The sequence below is a fragment of the Ochotona princeps genome, chromosome 24 (genome assembly GCF_030435755.1).
Source record: "Ochotona princeps isolate mOchPri1 chromosome 24, mOchPri1.hap1, whole genome shotgun sequence".
NCBI classification, from domain to species: Eukaryota; Metazoa; Chordata; class Mammalia; order Lagomorpha; family Ochotonidae; genus Ochotona; species Ochotona princeps.
Genome location: NC_080855.1, coordinates 25761549 through 25781922, shown reverse-complemented (window position 1 = coordinate 25781922; position 20374 = coordinate 25761549). Strand labels below are relative to the sequence as shown.

The window sequence follows — 20374 nt, the reverse complement described above, 5'->3', positions numbered from 1 at the left end:
ATCGTGCCGGGCCCCTATGTGAAGTTTCTAAGAGAAAAGCCTATTTCTCCCTGGACACTTCAGGTAGCAAAAGTATGAAAGGTGGAGTGAAACAATTAGTGAAAAGATTTGTTATTTTATAATCTGGGAGGGAGTTACCATTCACTGGTTCAGTCCTCAAATGTACATTGTGATTGCAGTCAGAACTAGGGGCTGGGAACTGAATCGGGATCCCCCACATGGGACAGGAACCCAATTTAAGTGACCCCTGCTACTTCGCAGGGTCTGCGTTAATGGGAAGCTGGAAACGGCAGCTGAAGCTCTTGTGATGTGGGATGTTGCTATCCCAACTGCTCTCAACTGCCAGGCCAAATACCTGCCCCGTAGAGATTTTTTAAAAAGATCCCCAAGGAGAAATTACTTTCTTCATAAGTTATTTATTGCGTTTGGATTTTTTTCAACCTCACAAAAGTCCAATTAGATGCATTAAATAATGATAAGCTGGAAGGCTTTGAGACAAGCCAAGAATTACATAAATAACTTTTCACGTACAAAGATAAATATGATTTCTGGAATTTTTTCCAGGAATGACAAGGGGTTCTCTTCCTCCGCAAACTTCTCTTTTCCTGTGTGTGGTCTGCTGCAGCTGCTAACATCCCCAGCTTCCCAGTCAGCCCCACAGAAAGGTGGCACTGCTTCTGGACATGCCCACACCACCTGGCGTGGTGGCCTAGTGGCTTAAAGTCCTCTCCTTGAATGCTCTGGGATCCCATATGGGTGCTGGGTTGTATCCCGGCAGCCACGTTTCCCATCCAGCTCCCTGTTTCTGGCCTGGGAAAGCAGCCGAGGACAACCCAAGGCCTTGGGACCCTGCACCTGTGTGGGAGACCTGGAGGAAGCTCCTGGCTCCTGATTGGCTCAGCTCTAGCAATTGCTGCCGCTTGGGGATTGAACTATTGGACGGAAGATCTTTCTCTGTTAGTCCTCCTCTATGTATATCTGCCTTTGCAATAAAAATAAATACATCTTTACAAAAATGGGATTTGGCCCATGTTTTGAAATGGAAAAAATTCAAGTTAGTTATACTTTAATAATGCCAAATCCCAGAACTAGCACTGTAACACAGCCAGTTAAATCTCCACCTTGGATGTTGTATTACATGTGAGCTCCATACTTATGGCCTGGAGAGCCGTGGGGGATGGTTCAAAGCCTTGAGACCCTGCACCCATGTGGGAGGAAGCTCCTGGCTTCAGATGGCTCAGCTCCAGCCATGGGGCTACATGGGGAGTGAACAGTGATGGACAAAGTTTCAGTATCTCTCCTCCCTGTAAAATCTGCCTTTCCAATAAGAATTTTTAAAAGCCTGTAATAAAAAAAATTGCAGGCACTGATAGGCTGTCTCCCACGGCCTTCCCAGGCACGTTAGTAGGGAGCTGGATCTGGAATGAGCAGCCAGGATACACACTGGTGCCCATATGGTATGTCAGTGCTTGCAGGCACAGGATTAGCCAATTATGCCAGTCCCAAATATGTCAGATATGCAAAGAGGAGGAGAGACAGGAAGATCCGTCCTCTGGTTCACTCCCCAAGTAACCACAACGGCTGGAGCTGAGCCAATCCAAAGCCAGGAGCTTGGAGTGTTTTCCGGGTCTCCCATGTGGGTGCAGGGTCCCAAGGCTTTGGGCCGTCCTCGACTGCTTTCCCAAGCCACAAGCAGGGATCTGAGTGGGAAGGGTGGATGCTGGGACACAACCAGCGCCCATATGGGATCCTGGCGTGTGCACGCCGAGAACTTTAGCCGCTAGGCTACTGCGCTGGGCCCCAGGCCCAATTTTTTCAAGTAACAGTTCTACACTAAATTTTAAAACACCACTCTTAAGACTGGATTATCTGAATAATGACAGGGATTTAAACGGCTGCATGAAAGCCAGAAAGCAGTGTATATCCACGGGGAACTCTTATCTAGGCAGTTCTCAGAAGACGGAATTCACTCCCACTTTGATCAGGCTTTGGGGCCCGGACTCTGCACTCCGAATCTTGCGGAACTCTGGGTGAAGCGGTCCCGTCCCTCATGATTAATTCCTTAAAGAGCAGGGCACACAGGTCAGGCTGGCCCTTTGGCATTCCAGGTCCCCCGCGGCTCAAGCTCAGCTTCAACCCGAGTCATCACCCCTAAACCCTTGCAAGTCCAAACAGAATGAAGCCACGGCCGCCTCTGTGTGCACCCTACAAAATAAACTCTCAGCACCATGGTTCAGGGACCGGCTTGCTGCATGGCGAGGAGGTGGGGTAGGAGACACAGGTGTGGGGTATGTTCTACAACATTCCCCTCTCCCAGTGCGCGGGGGAAGGCCAGGGGCAGCGGCTAGCCCTATCCCCGTTTCACCCCGTGGTGGGTCTCAGCCAGGCCCTCATTCCAGAGCCCCACTTGGCGGCCCGGCCACCCGACACCTCCAAGATGCAACCCAAACTCCCAGCCCAAGACAGGCTTCAGCGCCTGCGCCGCCCCACTTCCGTCAAGGCCTGCGCCGGAGAGTTCCCCCCACCCGCTGTCGCCGCTCGCCTCCCCTCTAGGACGTTGGAGGGTTAGTCAACTCTATGGTCCTTTTGCAGGGACCCGTGTTCGCAGGCCTCGGGCAGGGGAAGGGGCCACGGCAGGACGGAGGGTCGCAGGCTTCTTGCGCTAGCTGCGCCCTCAGCTCTGGTGTTAGCGTCGGGGACTCTCGAGCCGTGTGGAAATTCTGAGATCTTTAATTTGGTTGCAGGCTGGAGGGAAGAAGATAACTGTATTTTAAACCAACAAAGAAAACAAAACAGCTTCACCTTGCTGTGAGCTGACCATTAGCCATCAAGATGACGTCCGGTTCTGCGTGTAGAACCAATCACGGGACTCCAAGCGCTTCTCAAGCTGGACAGTCCTCCTATCCCAAGACTTTGTCTTGGTGCTATCCCGCCCACCCCCCCCCCCCCCTTATCTACAGCCAATGTAATGCTTTCTTTACAATTTTTCCGTGAGGGAATATTCCAGTTTCTTAGATCCGGCAGACATTTCTTACAATGGCTGTCCGGCTCTGCTGCTGGTATCTTAAGGAATTTATCCCCAAAATGATCCTTAATTTGCTGACATCTGTAACCTTCAATAAAACTCTTATTCCAGTCATCTCGTAGGCTCAAAATTTTTATTATCAGTCTAAAATAGTAGCAGTGTGGGAGGAATCAGCTTTTAAAAAATGTTTATTTTCATATGTTTGAAGGGTAGAACAGCATATGTGCACTTAAACACACACACACACACACACACACAGCAGCCAGCCCAATTCCAGGAGGCTGGAATTGGTTTTTCACATAACAGTGACCTAGCACTGACCTGGCCACCATCTGCTGTCCTCCTAGGACGCACAGCAGCAGGAAGTCAGTGAGAAATGAAGAAGGGGGGACCCCAAGCGACCCTGTGTCCCAAGCGTCGACTTAATCCAGACATCCTAACTTGCTGAATGTCATCTCCAGGAACCATAGATTTTACATGCTGTCTCAAGGATGTAATAACATGTAATGTGCTGATATTTATCTTACTATGGATAGAAAAAAAGTCTTACTTTGGGTGAACAACACTTGACATTTAGGCCCAGTAGGTACTACCTACTTAGTTACTGCGTTCTAAAGAGGAGAGAAATTTTAAATAAGCAGAAACAGAAGACATGTGAGTTCCTATGCAGTTAGGAGTGGCCGACAGGCTTCTCTATGAAGCAGTCCATGGGCTGAGGAAGCCTCAGATACCTGCAAGTTCTCTGGTCCTCTGACCTCCCCCACTCCACACACAGCCGGTTCTTTCACCCTCCCCAGGGTCCAGGGATGTGGTGCTCATTAGCATTTGTGTTCTGTATTCTCCTGAACTTTCTGAAGGAGCTCCTTGTCCCTCTACTATCCACAGATACGACTGTCATTCTACACTAACCTCTGCCTTCCCCATCCCTCTGTTTAACACACTTTATAATTCAGGACAGTTTTAAGTTCACAGCAATACTGGCAAAAGGTACAGAGAGTTTTCACATTATTCCCTGTCTGCCTATATGCATAGCTGCACCTTTTACAGCCCTCCACTTCAGCCACAAAAATGGTACATTTTTAAGTACCCATTTTCTTTAATTTATTTTTATTGGAAAGCAAGATCTACAGAGAGAAGGAGAGACAAAAATGTTCTATCCGCTGGTTAACTTCCCAAGTGGCTGCAATGGCCAGAGCTAAGCCAATCCAAAACCAGGAGCTAGGAGCTGCTTCTGGGTCTCCCACACAGGTGCAGGGTCCTAAGGCTTTGGGCCATCCTTGACTGCTTTCCCAGGCCACAAGGAGGGAGCTGGATGGGAAGGTAGAGCAGCCAGGACATGAACTGGCACCTACATGGGATACCACTGCATGAAAGGCAAGGATTTATTTACTAAGCCATCCCATTGGGCCCAAGAATATTGACACATTATCACCCAAATTCTAAATTCATTAATTTATTTAAAGGCAGAGAGAGAATCCATATTCCACTTCCTGGTTCCCTCCCCAGATGTCCGTCTGGGTTAGGAGGAAGCCAGGAGCCAGGAACTCTATCTGAATCTCCTGGTGAGTAGCAGGGGTCCAGGCACGTTAGCCATTTTCTGCTGTTTTCCTAGGTACAGTAACAGGAGCCTGGATCAGAAGTGGAGCAGCTGGGACCCGAACCAGCACCCAAATGGGATGCTGGCATTGCAAGTGCACTTTAACTTTGTAGTGCTAACATTGGTCTTTTTGTTCTCTCCTTGTTCCTCCTGCTAGAGACAGTGATTTTTTCCCCCTGCACTTAGAGACCCTGAAAACATCTCAGTTGGGTAGATGCCTCTTGTATTTGTCCCTTTCAAAAAAACCACCTCCACTTCCTGAACACACTACAAAAAGTTAAATGGAATTGGGTCTTAGAAAAGACTGAGTGTGAAAATAATGCTGCAGAGATGAGATACTCAAACTGAAAGTGGTACAGAATTTGGCTAAAGTGATGAGCAGGAACCAGAGGGACATTTGTGGGAGGTGACTCTTCAGATAGTCACCTGTGATGTTGGTGTGCTGAACACCAAGCTGGGATGGGAGGATTATGTTTACAGGAAGCATTCCTGCAGGCTTCAGATTTTTAATATTCTGGAAATGCACTGGGAGATGACCTATGGCAGGCAGAATAGAGGTCCCTCCATGATGACTACACCCTAATCCTTGGAACCTGTGAGTAAGGTGGTTAATTGGTTGACCTCTACATAGGAAGACTATCCCGATGGTCCATAAAGTAATCATTAGGGCCTTTAAAAGTGAAGGAGCAAAATAAAAGAAACTCAAAAGCTAAAGGTAACTATGGGAGAATGGCTAGAGGGATGCAAAGTTCTCAAGATAGCAGAAGCGGCTCTGACCCAAGGAATGCTGGTAGATGCTGAGAAAGGCAAAGAAATACAGTCTTTCCAAGGACTCTATTTAGAATTAGCACAACCCTGGGCCCGGCGGCGTGGCCTAGCAGCTAAAGTCCTCGCCTTGAACGCACCGGGATCCCATATGGGCGCCGGTTCTAATCCCGGCAGCTCCACTTCCCATCCAGCTCCCTGCTTGTGGCCTGGGAAAGCAGTCGAGGATGGCCCAATGCATTGGGACCCTGCACCCGTGTGGGAGACCCGCGTGGGAGAGGTTCCTGGTTCCCGGCATAGGATCGGCGCGCACATCTGCCCGTTGCGGCTCACCTGGGGAGTGAATCATCGGACGGAAGATCTTCCTCTCTGTCTCTCCTCCTCTGTGTATATCTGGCTGTAATGAAAAATGAATAAATCTTTAAAAAAAAAAAAAAAGAATTAGCACAACCCTGACAGAACTCTAACCTCAAGGCCTATAGAAGATTAGAGAGCTGTGCTGCCTTGATCCACTGGGTTTGTGATGTTACAACAACAACAGAAAATGAATACAGGGCTTGGCGTAATGGCTCAATTGGCTAATTCTTCCCTTGTAAGTACTGGGATCCCATATGATGCCAGTTAGTGTCCTGACTGCTCCACTTCCTTTGTAGCCTCCTGCTTGTGGCTTGGGAAAGTCGTTGAGGATGGTCCAAAACCTTGGGTCTCTGCTGTTGCGTGGGGTACCTTGGAAGAAGCTCCTGGCTTCTGATCAGCTCACTTGCGGCTATTGAGGCCACTTGGGGAGTGAATGAATGAATGGAAGATCTTTCTTCTTGTCCTTCTCTCTGTAAATCTGCTTTTCAATTAAAAAAAAAATCTTCTAAAAAAAATGAGTAGATGAGGCAGAGATGCTGAAACTAATTAGAAAACAGAAACTTGAGAGTACAGCTCCTGGCCATGTTATCCCAGAGGGTTAACTGCAGGTTCACTGAGATGCTAGAATTCACAGGAGATCCTGCAGTGTGACTATGCTACTTTGTATTTAGTGGGGATGAATGCAGGGCCCAGGTGGTGGCGTGTAGCTGTTGAGAGATAAAGTGGACATAATTACCAAGATGGACACAGGGCTGGGATGGTGTCCAGGGGATCTCTGGTATGGTTGGTGACACTTGGTGTTCTTAGGAAACACGGACAGCAGAGGAACGTCTTGGCTCATGTCACCAGCCCGCCAGAGCCAATCTGAAGGCTGATATTGTAACTGGACCAAATGCTCCTTCTCCTATTCTGATGATGAAGCCTGTGACTAACTAGAGGGTCTGTCCAGATTTATAATGGTTGCTTGTGAATTCCAGATCCTGGGCTTGAGAAAGCCAGTTGCAGGGAAATAACCTGGTCCTTCCCGGTCAGCATGACTAGGAGGTTTGAATTCATCAGCAGAATCTAAAGGGGTACAGCCAGCTAAGGGCACAAGAAACACAATGTGCTCTGAGCCGAGACTTCATCCTGAAACATCTCTTCATACTCTGCCCTGCTCAGATCCCAGCCAAATTATGTTCTGCACCCACTTTGTTGTGCAGAATGTCCTCTTTATGAAAAAGTTACCAAGCAAGTTTCCCGAGAGAGAGAGAGAAAAAAAAAACCCCACACATTTATCTAAAAGGATGAGTTAAAGAAAGAGAGCTTTCATCTACTGGTTCACTCCCAAAGTGGCCACAATGGCTCATGCTGAGCCAGGCTGAAGCCAGGAGCCGGGAGCGTCACATGAATCACTTTCCCAGGCACACTAGCAGGGAATTGGATCGGAAGAAGGTAGATCTGGGATGAGAACCAGTGCTCATATGGGATACTGGCATCACAGGCAGTGGGTCAACTTGCTATACTATAACTTCAGCTCCTAATTGGTATCTAAGCTGATTAATCAGACCCACGACTGGCCCGAGCCTCCCTTTGGTGCTCCTTAAGCAGGAGGGCAGTTCTTGAGACCCCAACCATCCTCCTTTATCAGGTTACTTTCCCTTTCCTTTATCCTTAAACCTTGTCCCACAATGATTTGACAAAGCATGAAATTTTACTAATAGAATCATCTGTTGTACTTAGGCACTTGTCTCAGAATCAACCAGCTGAAGGAGAGGTTAGGTTTTCTATAGAATCTTCCAATTCTATCACAAGTGAATGGAATGAACACTTGCCCAGAAGGACCTGTGGATGCTTACTGAAGCAGTATACCAGGGAATGGAGTGTCCAGGGCTTATGAGGCTATTGGAGTCTAACATGACGTGGTCCTAAAATACACTGCTGTCCTCCAGATAGCGGTCAGCTGATAAATGGAATTTTGGCCTAAATCCATCCCAGTAGGCTCAGAGTGTGGACACCTCAGTGTCACATTCTGTAGAGGATGAGATGGGCATTTTCTTGCAGGACATAGGTACTTAGGCCATCCTAATCTGTAGCAAGTGTCATGGTAAAAAGGGCCAAGTGGAAATACTTGAACTCCCCAGATAACCAAGATGGTAAATCACAAACCACCACCACCCCAGCATGGAACTGAAGTTACCATTATTGCCCTCAAAGATGTGAGACCCAGTTCTTTCGTATGGCTCCTGCAAAACAGAGAACTTAGATGAGTTGTGGCTGGCAGACAATGGCTGCCGTAACATGAGCAACATGACCTCTGGATCCTGGTGGGCAGCCACTGAGTTGGACATACATACATTTCTAGAAAAACTTATTTTAAAAAGGCAGAATACCAAAGAGAAGCTCAGGTGTGATTTTTCGTCCATGGATTCATTCCCCCAGACAATGGGAACAGTCAGGGTTGAGCCAAGCAGAAGTCAGGAACTCCATCTGAGTTGCCCCATCAGTGGCAAGACCCTAAGCATTTGGGCCATCATCTACTGCCTTTCTAGGCACATTAGCAGGGAGCGAACACATACCACTTCACAATATGGTATGGAATTTTCAATATATATTTCACCCTTATTGGGTGGAGGGCTGAAGCACCAAAGGCCTGGCAGATAGTGACAGAGCTAACCATGGCAGATAAAACTGTTGTAGATGTATGCAAAAGCCCCAGTAAGAGCTTGACAAAAGAATGCAGGAGTAAATCCAGTCTTCTGCAGCAAAGAACCAATCAGTTTAAAAAGCAGAAACTGGCAGGTTACAGACCACGAAAGTAACTACGTAACTAGAACTGCGGATCCTAAACTGAGTGTTATTAGACTCAAGTTTTCTAAAAGCTAAACAAGAAGCAACTTTTAATAGTGTTCAATAGAAAACACATCATAATTAAGAGTCCTGAGAGGTGAGATTTTAAAAACTTTATTCTGAATTCAATTAAATTGTGTTGAATGTGGCTCAATTTTTTTTAAAACAAATTTTAACTTTTGAATATGTTCCAATAGTTAAAACAGTTTTAATGTTCCTTTCATAATTACAATGGATACACATCAGCTTAACTATGCAGAAGGCAATGCCAGCCTGGATTTCTGGGGTCTGCAAGTGTGGGGAGGGGGCTCTGCCTTGAGCTGGCAGCCAAGGACCCACTAATACTGTTTAAGGGCCTCATGCCAACTGTACAGCTCTCTCTCTCTCGGCATCTCTAGAGGTTAAGTGAAGCAAATCTATCTCAGGGCTGACACAGTGTTACAGTACATCTCTCTAGCATTCACATTCTAAAGATAAAAAACAAAACAAAACAAACAGGAATATATAAACAGCCAAACACACAAGAACAGGAGTGCATCCCTGACGGCTACGGCCCTTCTCCCTCTCCCGTGTGGACTCTCTGGTGTTTGGAAAGATTTGATTTGCTACAGAAGGTTTTCCCACAGTGGTTACACCAATAGGGCTTTTCTCCAGTGTGGATTCTGTGATGCTTATTGAAGTTTGAGCTGTGGTTGAAGGCTTTCCCACACTCCTTGCATTTATATGGCTTCTCTCCAGTGTGCAGTCGCTGATGGGAACTGAGACCTGCGTGCTGACTAAAGCTCTTCCCACACTCGTTACACTGGTACGGCTTCTCCCCAGTGTGGATTCGGTAGTGTCGGATGAGGCTGCCTTTCCCACTGAAAGCCTTCCCGCAATCTTTACACTGATAGGGTGCCTCTTCAGTGTGCATTCTCTGATGCTTGAGGAGGTCTGAGCTCTGCCCAAAGGCTTTGCCGCACTTACAGTCATACGGCCGGTCCACCAAGTGGGTTCTGTAGTGAAGGGTGAGGTTTGAGCTGTGGCTGAAAGCCTTCCCACATTTAGTGCAGACATAGGGCTTCTCTCCAGTGTGCGTTCTCCGGTGTTTAGTGAGATTCGAGCTATTACTAAAGGCTTTTCCACACTCGGCACATATGTAACGTCTCTCTCCTGGGGTAGGTTTGCCAGCAGCTGATTGTGGACCTTTCTTGGCACCTGTGACTTGAAGAGGGGCTTTTGCTCCTCTTTCCTTTCCAGGGTTTACCCACTGCCTTCCTAACCTGGCCTCCCGCTTATCAGTAATAATCACGGGAATGATATCCCTTTGGAGTCCATCTGCGTGAGATTCTTCTTCAGAACTTTTCTGCCCATCTGCCGATTCCTCATGGTGGATACTCGATCTGTAATCTAAAACCGTAATGGGAATAAAGGTAGATCAGTTGTTTCCTCTTCTGAGGGAGAAACAGGATCCCGGGTGAAACTGATGGATTCAGAAGGGAGACCGCATATTTATCTCTGAAAGGCCATTCTATAACATCAATAGAAATCAACCACCCTCAAGTCTACTTTACAACACCATTCTTCCAATCAGCTTTCTGACCACAAGTGACTACGGTACTACAATGAGCACACGGTTTTTCACACTGCAGTTTCATGTATAGAAAGCCAAGGGTGAAAACAAGCACAATGGGACAGTAGCAGATGCAAAGCAGATGAAAACAAGATAAAGCAAAATAAAAACCCAAGAATGACTGTTAAAGGGTCAAAACTGAAAAAGGAAAATTACAAAGATACTTAAGGGAGAGGAGGCTCAGTGGCAAACTCACACAATCCACACCCCCTCAGAAGCTGACTTTTATAAATATAGTCAATGATTATATAGAAACAAAATTCACCCCACTTCTCTCTCCACACCCAGATCCTTACTATCTTGAATGAAAAGTACCTAACCCCCATGGGATTCTAGCTCTATGTACTCTGCATTGGCTACGACCTGGAAATCTTTTTTAGTTGCACAGACACTGTTGAAATCAGACTGAACCAGTTTCTGTTCAAGTGTCTCACCAGGCGGTGACATAGCTTAAAAGTCCTCTTTCCTGAGGAACACTCAACCATCTCCTTCCCTCCTCTGCCAGCTGAACCACCAGCTGTTTCCAGGCTCACTGCTCTAAGGAGCCATCACCTGGGCATACACAGTCCTTTCTCTGTCCTGTTCTGTGCCTAGAAAATGGACTCTAAGGACTGTACTGCCTTGTGTTTCCTGCCCTCTGGGGAAGACCAGAAGATGTGAGGCAAGAGGGTGAAGCTAGGCTAACTTTTCCTCCATTCTCTCCACATCTGATGGCAGGGGCCGGTGGCTGCAGGGTCTACAGAGTGACCCCTCCCCTGTGGCTACAGCTCTGGTTCCAACAGGGCTTCTTGCCGTCCCTTCAGGCTCCTGGGTACTAACAATTTTTCCCTGTTGCAGGTGTAATACTGCCTCTTAGTGGTCAACCTGACTACATCTTTGTAAATAGTCTTTTTCACTAAGCTCATTTTAACTGAGCTTGAGCGAGTCATCCATCTTTTCCCACCCTCCTTTCCTGCTGAGACGACTGAGGAGAATGGAGACCACTTCTATCTGTTTAGCCTGATGAGTGAGGTCAATCCAGGGCATCGGCTCCCAGCCACATTTTGGAATCATTCTGCTTTGACCACAGAGGGCTGGGGCGCCATGAGACAGGGCCTCCTGAGACAGGCCTCACCTGGGATCTTTCTTGGGTCCTGAGGGAAATCCTGCTCCTCACCGGTCTCTTGGATGTACAGGGGCCCCCAAGGCTCATACTTGTCACTGTTGTCCATAGATGGGGACTCCATGGTGTTTAGCAACTCCTTCACTGCTCCCGAGGATGACACTGTCTCCCACACTTTTTTCTGTTCATGTGCGGAAGTTGAGACCTAGAGATAACCGGGAAGGGCTCGGTTCGCACATAGCTCGTTTTGAGAACTAGAGCTTGTTCTAAGCAGAAGCTCTTGGAAAGAGAAAAATGAATAAATAAATAAGATGCATTCCATCTAATTCCCAAATGCTGCCTGGAATGCCGCACTCTTCCCAACTTCCTGGGATAGAAAGCCCTCCCCCACCCAGCCTACCTGCAGTCCTGGCTCATCCAGTTCCTGCTCCAGGTCTTCCAGGAGCGAGACGGCCTCTTCAGCGCTCTCCGGGCAGTGCTCCTGCACCCAGGCCTGGAGTTCTTGGGGCAGGATGGTCAGGAACTGCTCCAGCACCAGCAGCTCCAGGATCTGCTCCTTGGTGTGGATCTCGGGCCTCAGCCACTCGCAGCAGAGCACGCGCAGCTGGCTGAGCGCCTCCCGGGGCCCAGGGGTGTCGTGGTACCCAAACTGCCTGAAGCGCTGGCGGAACATCTCCACGCTCGGCAGGCGCTTTCCCTTCTCTTCCTCCTCCTCCTCCTCCTCCTTCACAACCACAGGCCCTACAAGCTCCCGGGGAGGCCTGGGGCCCAGAACTGTGGCCATGCCCACCACCTTGGTCATCGTCCAGGCTCCAGAAACAGGCTCAACTGGGCTGTGGGGAGCAGGAATGTTGGTTCCTCTGGGACTCTGGCTGTTTGGGGCCACCGGCTAAACCTTAGGAAATAGGGTTACCATGAGTTTTTTGTTTGTTTGTTTGTTTGTTTTTAAAGTAGTGTTTCTGGATCTTTAGAGCCATAACTTTTAGCCAGGAGGTGGCCTAGCGGCTAAAGTCCTTGCCTTGAACGCCCCGGGATCCCATATGGGTGCCGGTTCTAATCCAGGCAGCTCCACTTCCCATCCAGCTCCCTGCTTGTGGCCTGGGAAAGCAGTTGAGGACGGCCAATGCACTGGGACCCTGCACCCGCGTGGGAGACCTGGAGGAGGTTCCAGGTTCCCGGCTTCGGATCGGTGCGCACCGGCCCGTTGCGGCTCACTTGGGGAGTGAATCATAGGATGGAAGATCTTCCTCTCTGTCTCTCCTCCTCTGTGTATATCTGACTGTAATAAAATGAATAAATCTTTAAAAAAAAAAAACTTTTAGCCAGGAGACTGTGGAAATTATGGTTCCATAAAACTACTATCGAAAAACAACTGTTCCAAATCTCACTGGCAGCAGCTCAAGTTATCCTAATTTGATTTTATTGTTATTTCCATTTTCCCAAAGGTGTAGTATGCCGTAACTTTAAATTATTTTTGTTCTGAAAATAGATTCAGAGTTTTGCAACTACAGATGCCACAGTTCCTGAGAGCTCTAGTTTTCAGCTTAGGCCTGGCCTAGCCTTGGCTGTTGTTGTCATTTGGGAGTGAACCCACAAATGTAAGTATCTTTCTTTTTGTCTCTCTCCTTCTGTCACTCTGCCTTTTAAGTAGACAAATGTATCAACCCAAAACCAACCAACCAACCCTTGATTATGCTAGTTCTGTGGATCTGGCTTGACAGTACTTGAAATAGTAAACTCTACACACTACACTGAACCAAAAGTTATTTAGCAGTGATGCTGATGGCTTACGGAATTATGGATAACTTCAAAACTCTGTGCTTGATTTCCAAATTGTTTTTTTTAACTTTTTTTTTTTTTTTTAATTTGAAAGGCATAGAGATCCTCCATCTGCTAGTTCACTCCCCAAATGGCCACAAATAGCAGAAGCTGGGCTGGTGGGAAGCCAGGACCTCCTCCAGGTCTCCCCCCCACCGCCGTAGGTACAGGGGTCCAAGCCCTTGGAACATTGTCCACTGCTTTCCCAGGTCACAGCAGGGAGCTTGATGGGAATTGGAGCAGCTGGGGCTTCAACCAGAGCCCATATGAAATGGCTTGGCCTCTCAAATGGTATGTTGTGTGTGTTTAAAGAATATTACTAAGCTTATCATCATAAAAAAAATCTTACAAGGGATCACAAGCAAGCTTTTGATAAACACAGTAACATTGTAGAAAAGGTTCATACTTATAAACCCAATGCCAGTGGAGTGGTCACAGAAGACTAACCCGAATGGGACTTAAAAGGCAGGAAGCTGCGGATTTCTTTCCCTGTGCCCCATTCCAAAGCCATTCTCTGTCCCTCTTTGTGCCCAGGGCTAAATGGCTGTGGGCCCTCCCGCTGGAGAAGACCCCGGGGCAGGAGGCAAGTGAAGCTGAGGTATTCGCTCTCTCTCCTCACCCGGTCTCTAAGTACCTCAGCCACCACATCACCTCTTTTTTTGAGGGGTGTATGTGTGTGTGTGGGGGGCGCTCGTCTTGATAAATGGTCCTCTACAAAACTTGAGTATCCCTGTGACGCATACGCTTTTCAATCTGAACAAAGACAAGCCCCTTGCTGAGATTGGATCGCACTCAAGCCTTGGAGCGTGATTCGGTTCCTTACAAGGGGGGGGCAACAATTGTAAGGAGTTATTCCAATATCCTTCCCTGGACCCGGCGCCATTCCTTCTTCCTCACAGCTCATGAAGTTCGCGCCGGTCCAGCCGTCCACCAGTCAGATGTAACCTGGCATTCCACCTGAGAATCCCACCCCAATCTTCAAGCTCCTTCCCCAACTCCGCCCACTCGCCAATCATCCCTAGGTATTCACCTGCAGGCACCAATCCCCTGGGGGCCTGGCCTCAATCTCTCCCAATCCCCACCCCCTACACCTGGCAGACAAAAAGGCCCCCCCAGGTGCGGCTCGCTCTCTGGTCGGTCTCTCTCTGCTCTCTCCCTCTCTCTTCTCTCCTCTTCTTTCCCGATCTTCGCCACTCCTACCCTGTTCCTGCCCCGTTGGAATAAACCTCCTAAGATAACTCATTGCGTCTGGTAACTTCAGCTCACGGTAAAGAACCAGGTTGCGGGAATTAGCTGCGCGTAATAATATAATAATATCGTAATATCCTATGAACTAGAACTCTCCAATCTTTTAAAATAACTAACATTTGGTGCCGTGACTGGTCGGTTTCCCCCGGCACTTGGCCGAGTGGCCTTTGGCCTTCGGCCATTACTGGGACCTGAGCCATGAGAACTGCGATCTGTGTTAACTGTCTTCATCTGCGCCACCGAGACTCGTCAGCAGCCGTCAGAATCCATCTCCATCCGCCCGCTGGTTCACGAATTCATCTCCAACAGCCTGTTCCTGATTTCGCCTTCTTCGCCTGCCAGTTCCAGTATTCTCTACCTCCACGTGGCCGTTCCTGAGTTCATCTGACCTGACGGTGCTAGCATCTGCCTCCATCCAGCAACGACACATCCCAGACGCGTGCTCCCCGGTACTCCATCTCCACGTGGAGCACACGAGGTATTCCCCATCTTTCCGAATGCTAAGTTATTGCATGCATACACTGTTATAGGTAGGGTTCCCTCTCAGCCCTTGGGGTTTTGGGTGCATTTGGCACATTTGTGCTCCTCTAACCAGGTCTGATTTTCCACTTTTGGGAGGTTTTGGGAGACCGGTTCTGTAAATCCCGGCCGGGTGCCGTGTCTCTTAGCCGCTGGGCTGAAAGTCCCCCGACCACTGGGCTGCGGGGGGCCCCCTGTACCTCCGAGTAGGGTTGCTTGGCTGTTAACGACTTCGGATACAGGCGGTGTTTTGGGACCTGGCTTGTCCCTTACGTAGGGGGTGACGACCTTCTAAGAGAGCCATTTTTTCCTGACCACCGGGTCCAACCGCTGGGTCGTTTTCACGGACCACTGGATCTTCTGTGTTAATCAGTCCTGAATCATAATTATTGGAGCTATGTTTTTATCGCCAGTTCCTCTCAACACCCCCTTGGGCTGTCTTCTATCAAATTTAGAAACCCTTCAATTGGCTCGTTATCTAAAATGTAAAACTCTAATACGCCTCTGTAATGTGGATTGGCCTCAATATACCCTAGCTAACTCCTCCAAGTGACCGATTAATGGCACTTTGGATCCGGACATCCTCTGGAATCTAGCTGACTACTGTGTGCATTCGGAAAAATGGGGGGAGGTCTTCTTCACTCTTTCCTCTCAGCTTTCTGTCTTTTCCATAGTTTTCTAGCCATGAAGTAGGAAACCCCAGTGCCCTCTTCCAGGGCTCTGGCGCCACGTGCTTTCCCCATCTCTTTTGTCATCTAAGAAACCTCCATCTTATCTTCCATCTGCAGTCAGCCCCCACCCCATCCCTCTGTCCGCCATCTTACTTTTCTCTCCCTTCCGTCCCCCTCTGTATAAAGGTCTGCGCTTGCTCTCCTCACTGGGTAGCAAAGATTTCCTGTTTAAAACTTTTTTTTTCTGTTTTAACCTTTGGCCTAACTTAACTTTTGACTTGACTACACCCAGCCACCCTAAGGGCCTAAATTTCTCTAGCTTTCCTTCCCACCCCTTAGCTTTGAGGGGTGGAGTAAGAGATAAGTGATTTAGCCTTTCTTTAAAAAAAAAAAAAAAGAGGAAAAGAAAAAAAATGCAACTTGTTCTGTAGCTTAATGTAACGTAACAGTTATATATAAAATACTCTGGTATAAAGTTGTCCTAACCCACTGTTAAATTACTCCAAAGCATAAGATAAATCTATGTGCTTGTTTTACAAGATATTTCCAGGTTAAAGTATGTCAAAGAAGGTGTGGACAGGTTCCAACTAAAAGCATCTTTAACTAGTGTTACTAAGAGCAAAGATGTAATTCTAAATAACTGGTAACTTTAAAACATCAAAGATTTTTCAAAAGCTGTTACAAAACCTGTTTTGTTTCATAATGTACGTTACCTGGTATGCATGTACATGTTTATGTGGCAAGCTATTCCATTTTAATTGACTTATAGATGAAAATGTTCAGAGATGAGAATTGCTAAGCTAAATCTTTTAATTTTGATTTAAATAATTCCTTGAGATTAGGGCCACAGAGAAATCCTCCAGCTTCCTAAAATGTTTGAGGAATGACTTTGAGTATATTCCATTAGATTCTATGTAGAGAAGAATAGGTGATGTATAGATAGCAGACCCTTAACTGCTCTGACATTAGAAAGAATTTTAGAAACTTACAAATGGGACCTGAAAGTGCCCTGATATCCTCTTAAAGGGGTCACCATGGTCTTTTACCTCAGAGACCAGGAGGGGATCCCATGGCAGAGCAGGATGTGAGAGGTGTGTGCTCCTGGTTCCAGTGAGACCCCAGGAGGCCTCCCAAGTGCTCTTCATTGCAGAAGCAACGGACACTTAGCCAAGGATCATCAGAAAGGACACCCAGGACCATGTCCCAACTACCAAGGAGGTAATTGGATATATGACTGCCCCTGAAGGCCAAGTACTTCAGGTCAGTCATTTCCCATTGGATCTCCAACATGGGACTGAAGCAGCCCGGGAACCTGCACAGGCTCAAGGACCATCCACGGACTTCAGTGACACCTCGGAACAGCACCCAAGAGCCCCGGGTGGTTCTCACAGTGGAAGGGAAACTGTAAGTTTCCATCTGGACACTGCCTTCTCTGTCCTAGCTAGCTTTGGCTTCTTCCCTCTCTTACAGTGACCATCAGGGTCTCTCAGGAGCCCCAGATTAGCTTAGGTGACAGATTAATCTAGAAGCTCAGAAAAGAAGCATTCCTAGGGAAAACTTAGTTAACCTGTAGTTGTTCAGCCTGCCTCAATGACCAGGCTCCTGATAGACATGTTTGCCATCTCCCTCTTCAGTTTTTACTAGACTTCACTTAGGTAGGATACCCTCACTGCCCTAAGGCAGATTTCACGCCTTGCTCATCATTTGCCAAGTTATTTGTGATTTCTCAGCTTACCTATTTAAGATTCTTGTGTTCAATTGCCAGTACATGACTTGTTAGCCTATAAATTAGTAGATTGCTTGCCTCTGCCTTAAAGTGTATAAACTTCTGTAAAATCTTGTTGGAATACTATAAACTGCTGGGTTATTGTACATGAAAACTAGTTTAAAAATTGTGCCATCTACAATGTGACTAGTAGGTCTTGTAACAGAATGTTTTAAGTACTGTACTATACGTTCCAGGCTATGTCTTCCTGAAACTCTTAAGGCTTACAATGATTGGTAAAGTATAATTGTTAAATCTAGCACTTGCCTGCTTCCTAGCTAGATTCAAAGTTACTATAAATGTCACATGCAATAATTGTTAAGGTTACTCAAGGAGTCAGCTTGCATTTACCTGTCCTGTGATGGGTTTGTACTCTGATGCCATACACTAATCCTTTCATTGTTTCAGATAACAATTTCATACAATCCAAAAGGTTTCATGTGTTCCATTGCACTCATTGGATATGTTTCAAAATTTGGGACTTGAAGTAGTTAAGTTAAAGTGATATAAATCTAGTCCATCATTTTAAACTAATGTTTACTCTGACAAAGTTTGAAACCTGACAATTCTTTTATATCTAAGCTTGAAAAGCCCAAGTATTCCAATTGGGTTTCTAACTGAACTCATGACCTGCTAGGTTGGGAATGATAATTATGATTTGTTATCTAGAGTTCAAGAAAGAAACCTTCAAGTGCCAGGCAGTACTTCAGACATCTGATGACTTCTACTTCTACCAGGAACCTCTAGAACCCCCTACTCCTGCAGTTACTCAACAACGCCCCCTTTCAGCTCGAAGAAGCTAGAGCGGTCGTCGTCCCTTTATCCTTGTTCACTCCTCTGTCTGGAAATGTGAGGAGTTAGATAGGATGATAGGTAGTCAGGGTCTCTGGTTCCTGGTGAAGCTACCCTGTCTATGCTGGCCATTCAGGAGTAATGAAGAATCGAGTACAAGAAGGCCTGGCTAAGAGAAAATCAATTCAAGCCAGCTTTTCAAAGGACCCTTCCCTCCATTCCCATCCACTGAAATGTAAAAAAAATTTTTTTTTAATCAAACCATTAACCAGTTTCTTTTGCAGGACTAGAAGCATCCCTCCATCTCCCATTCTTCCCACCAGGCTGCAACCACTGCCAAGAGAAAACAGCTCCTAGAAGCCATAGAGAACAATGCCCCTCTTCCTTTATATATAACAAAAGGGAGGAATGTAAGGAGTTATTCCAATATCCTTCCCTGGACCCGGCGCCATTCCTTCTTCCTCACAGCTCATGAAGTTTGCGCCGGTCCAGCCGTCCACCAATCAGATGTAACCTGGCATTCCACCTGAGAATCCCACCCCAATCTTCCAGCTCCTTCCCCAACTCCGCCCACTCGCCAATCATCCCTAGGTGTAGGCGCCAATCCCCTGGGGGCCTGGCCACAATCCCTCCCAATCCCCACCCCCTACACCTGGCAGACAAAAAGCCCCCCCCCCCCAGGCGCGGATCTCTCTTATCTTTCTTCCTCTCTTCTCCCCTTCTTCCTTCTTTCCTGATCTTCACCACCTCTACCCTGTTCCTGCCCCGTTGGAATAAACCTCCTAAGATACCTCGTTGGTGTGTTTCAGCTCATGGTAAAGAACCAGGTTGCGAGAATTAGCTACCCGTAATAATATCATAATATCCTATGAACTAGAACTCTACAATCTTTTTAAATAACTAACAATGAACCCCCCTATTCAGACTCCCCCCGCCCCGCGCGGAGAGGCCAGGTGAAAAGAGGGAAAGACGGCCCCAGTCAAACTGATATGGGAGCGCCCAGAAAAACTGCTGAGAATGCCCCAAATACAAAGTTTCATTTGTTAAAAGCCCCGGGGAGGGGGCGGGTGAGAGTTTTTCCAGAAAGTAATTCGGGCTGGTCAGGGACTGGGGCGCCTTCTCCCCTCCCCCTCCCCGGCCTCTGAGAGGAGCATCGGAGGCCACTAGCGCTCAGGCCCACTCATCCCTCCCCGAGCCTTGCGGCGGCCAGGGTCCCTCTTTGTCCACCACACCCGACCCGATACCTGCGAGTCCACCGGGATTCCGAGCCGCTCCGGGGACCGGTAGAGACCTCACCGCGCACCACGGGACGGCGCGGCCGGAAGCGCGTCACAGTCCCGCCCGCGCAGAGCGTTCCGGCGAGCTCGCGGAGGCCCCTCTAGGAAGTCGGCGTCTCAGCGTCTCGGGCGTCGCAGGCCGTGGAGGAGCGTGAACGGGCGCGGGGAGCGGCGTCGTAACCGGGACGATGCTACCGGGCGAGGCTGCTGGGCTTCTCTCAGCCCACAACCGACGTCCTTGGGCGGATAGGGAAACGGGCTGGGCGCGGCCAGGAGCCCGTATCCTCTCAGGCCCGTCCCCTCAGGACAGCTTGATTGACGTCTGTGGGCCGTGCTCGCACGTGGCGCCGGGGACTTAGTTATGGCGCGTGCTGCCGTGGCTCGGGGCAGCATCCGCCTGAAGCAGCCGCACGCCTCTGAGGGTCCCGAACTTGCGGGCCGTGGAGGTCTTGGCCTCCCGCTCCAAGTTTCTGGACAAATGTGTTTTCCACCTCAGCCTCCCAGCCCCTTTGCCCCTCAGTGAGTTCAAGAATCTCCCATGTGGGGCCCAGCGGCGTGGCATAGCGGCTAAAGTCCTCGCCTTGAAAGCCCCGGGATCCCATATGGACGCCGGTTCTAATCCCGGCAGCTCCACTTCCCATCCAGCTCCCTGCTTGTGGCCTGGGAAAGCAGTTGAGGATGGCCCAAAGCCTTGGGACCCAGAACCCGTGTGGGAGAGCCAGAAGAAGTTCCTGGCTCTCAATTTCAGATCAGTCCAGCTCCAGCCCTTGGGGCTACTTGGGGAGTGAACCAGTGGATGAAAGATCTTTCTCTCCTTCACGCTGTAAATGGCTTTCCAATAAAAATTTAAAAATCTTTTTAAAAAGAGCAGGAGGGCCCTTCTGCTCAAATATCACGCATCTTCCCACACCGTATGCTCGAAACTCTAGACTCACACTGGGTTCTTGCAGCTTTCACCATCTGTGGTGCTCCGTACCCCCGACCTAAGTACAATTCT

At 48.1% G+C, this 20374-nt stretch overlaps 1 protein-coding gene across 1 annotated transcript; it reads right to left on the bottom strand.

The window, feature by feature from the left end:
* Positions 1 to 8671: 8671 nt before the first annotated feature.
* ZSCAN21 (zinc finger and SCAN domain containing 21) lies at positions 8672 to 19568 on the bottom strand. The gene is made up of 4 exons (XM_012927474.3): positions 19345 to 19568; positions 11688 to 12182; positions 11300 to 11492; positions 8672 to 9962 (listed from the first exon to the last, which is right to left on the bottom strand). Exons 2-4 carry the CDS (start codon positions 12087 to 12089, stop codon positions 9121 to 9123), a joined length of 1437 nt encoding a protein of 478 aa, XP_012782928.3. The 5' UTR covers positions 12090 to 12182; positions 19345 to 19568; the 3' UTR covers positions 8672 to 9120.
* Positions 19569 to 20374: the final 806 nt, after the last annotated feature.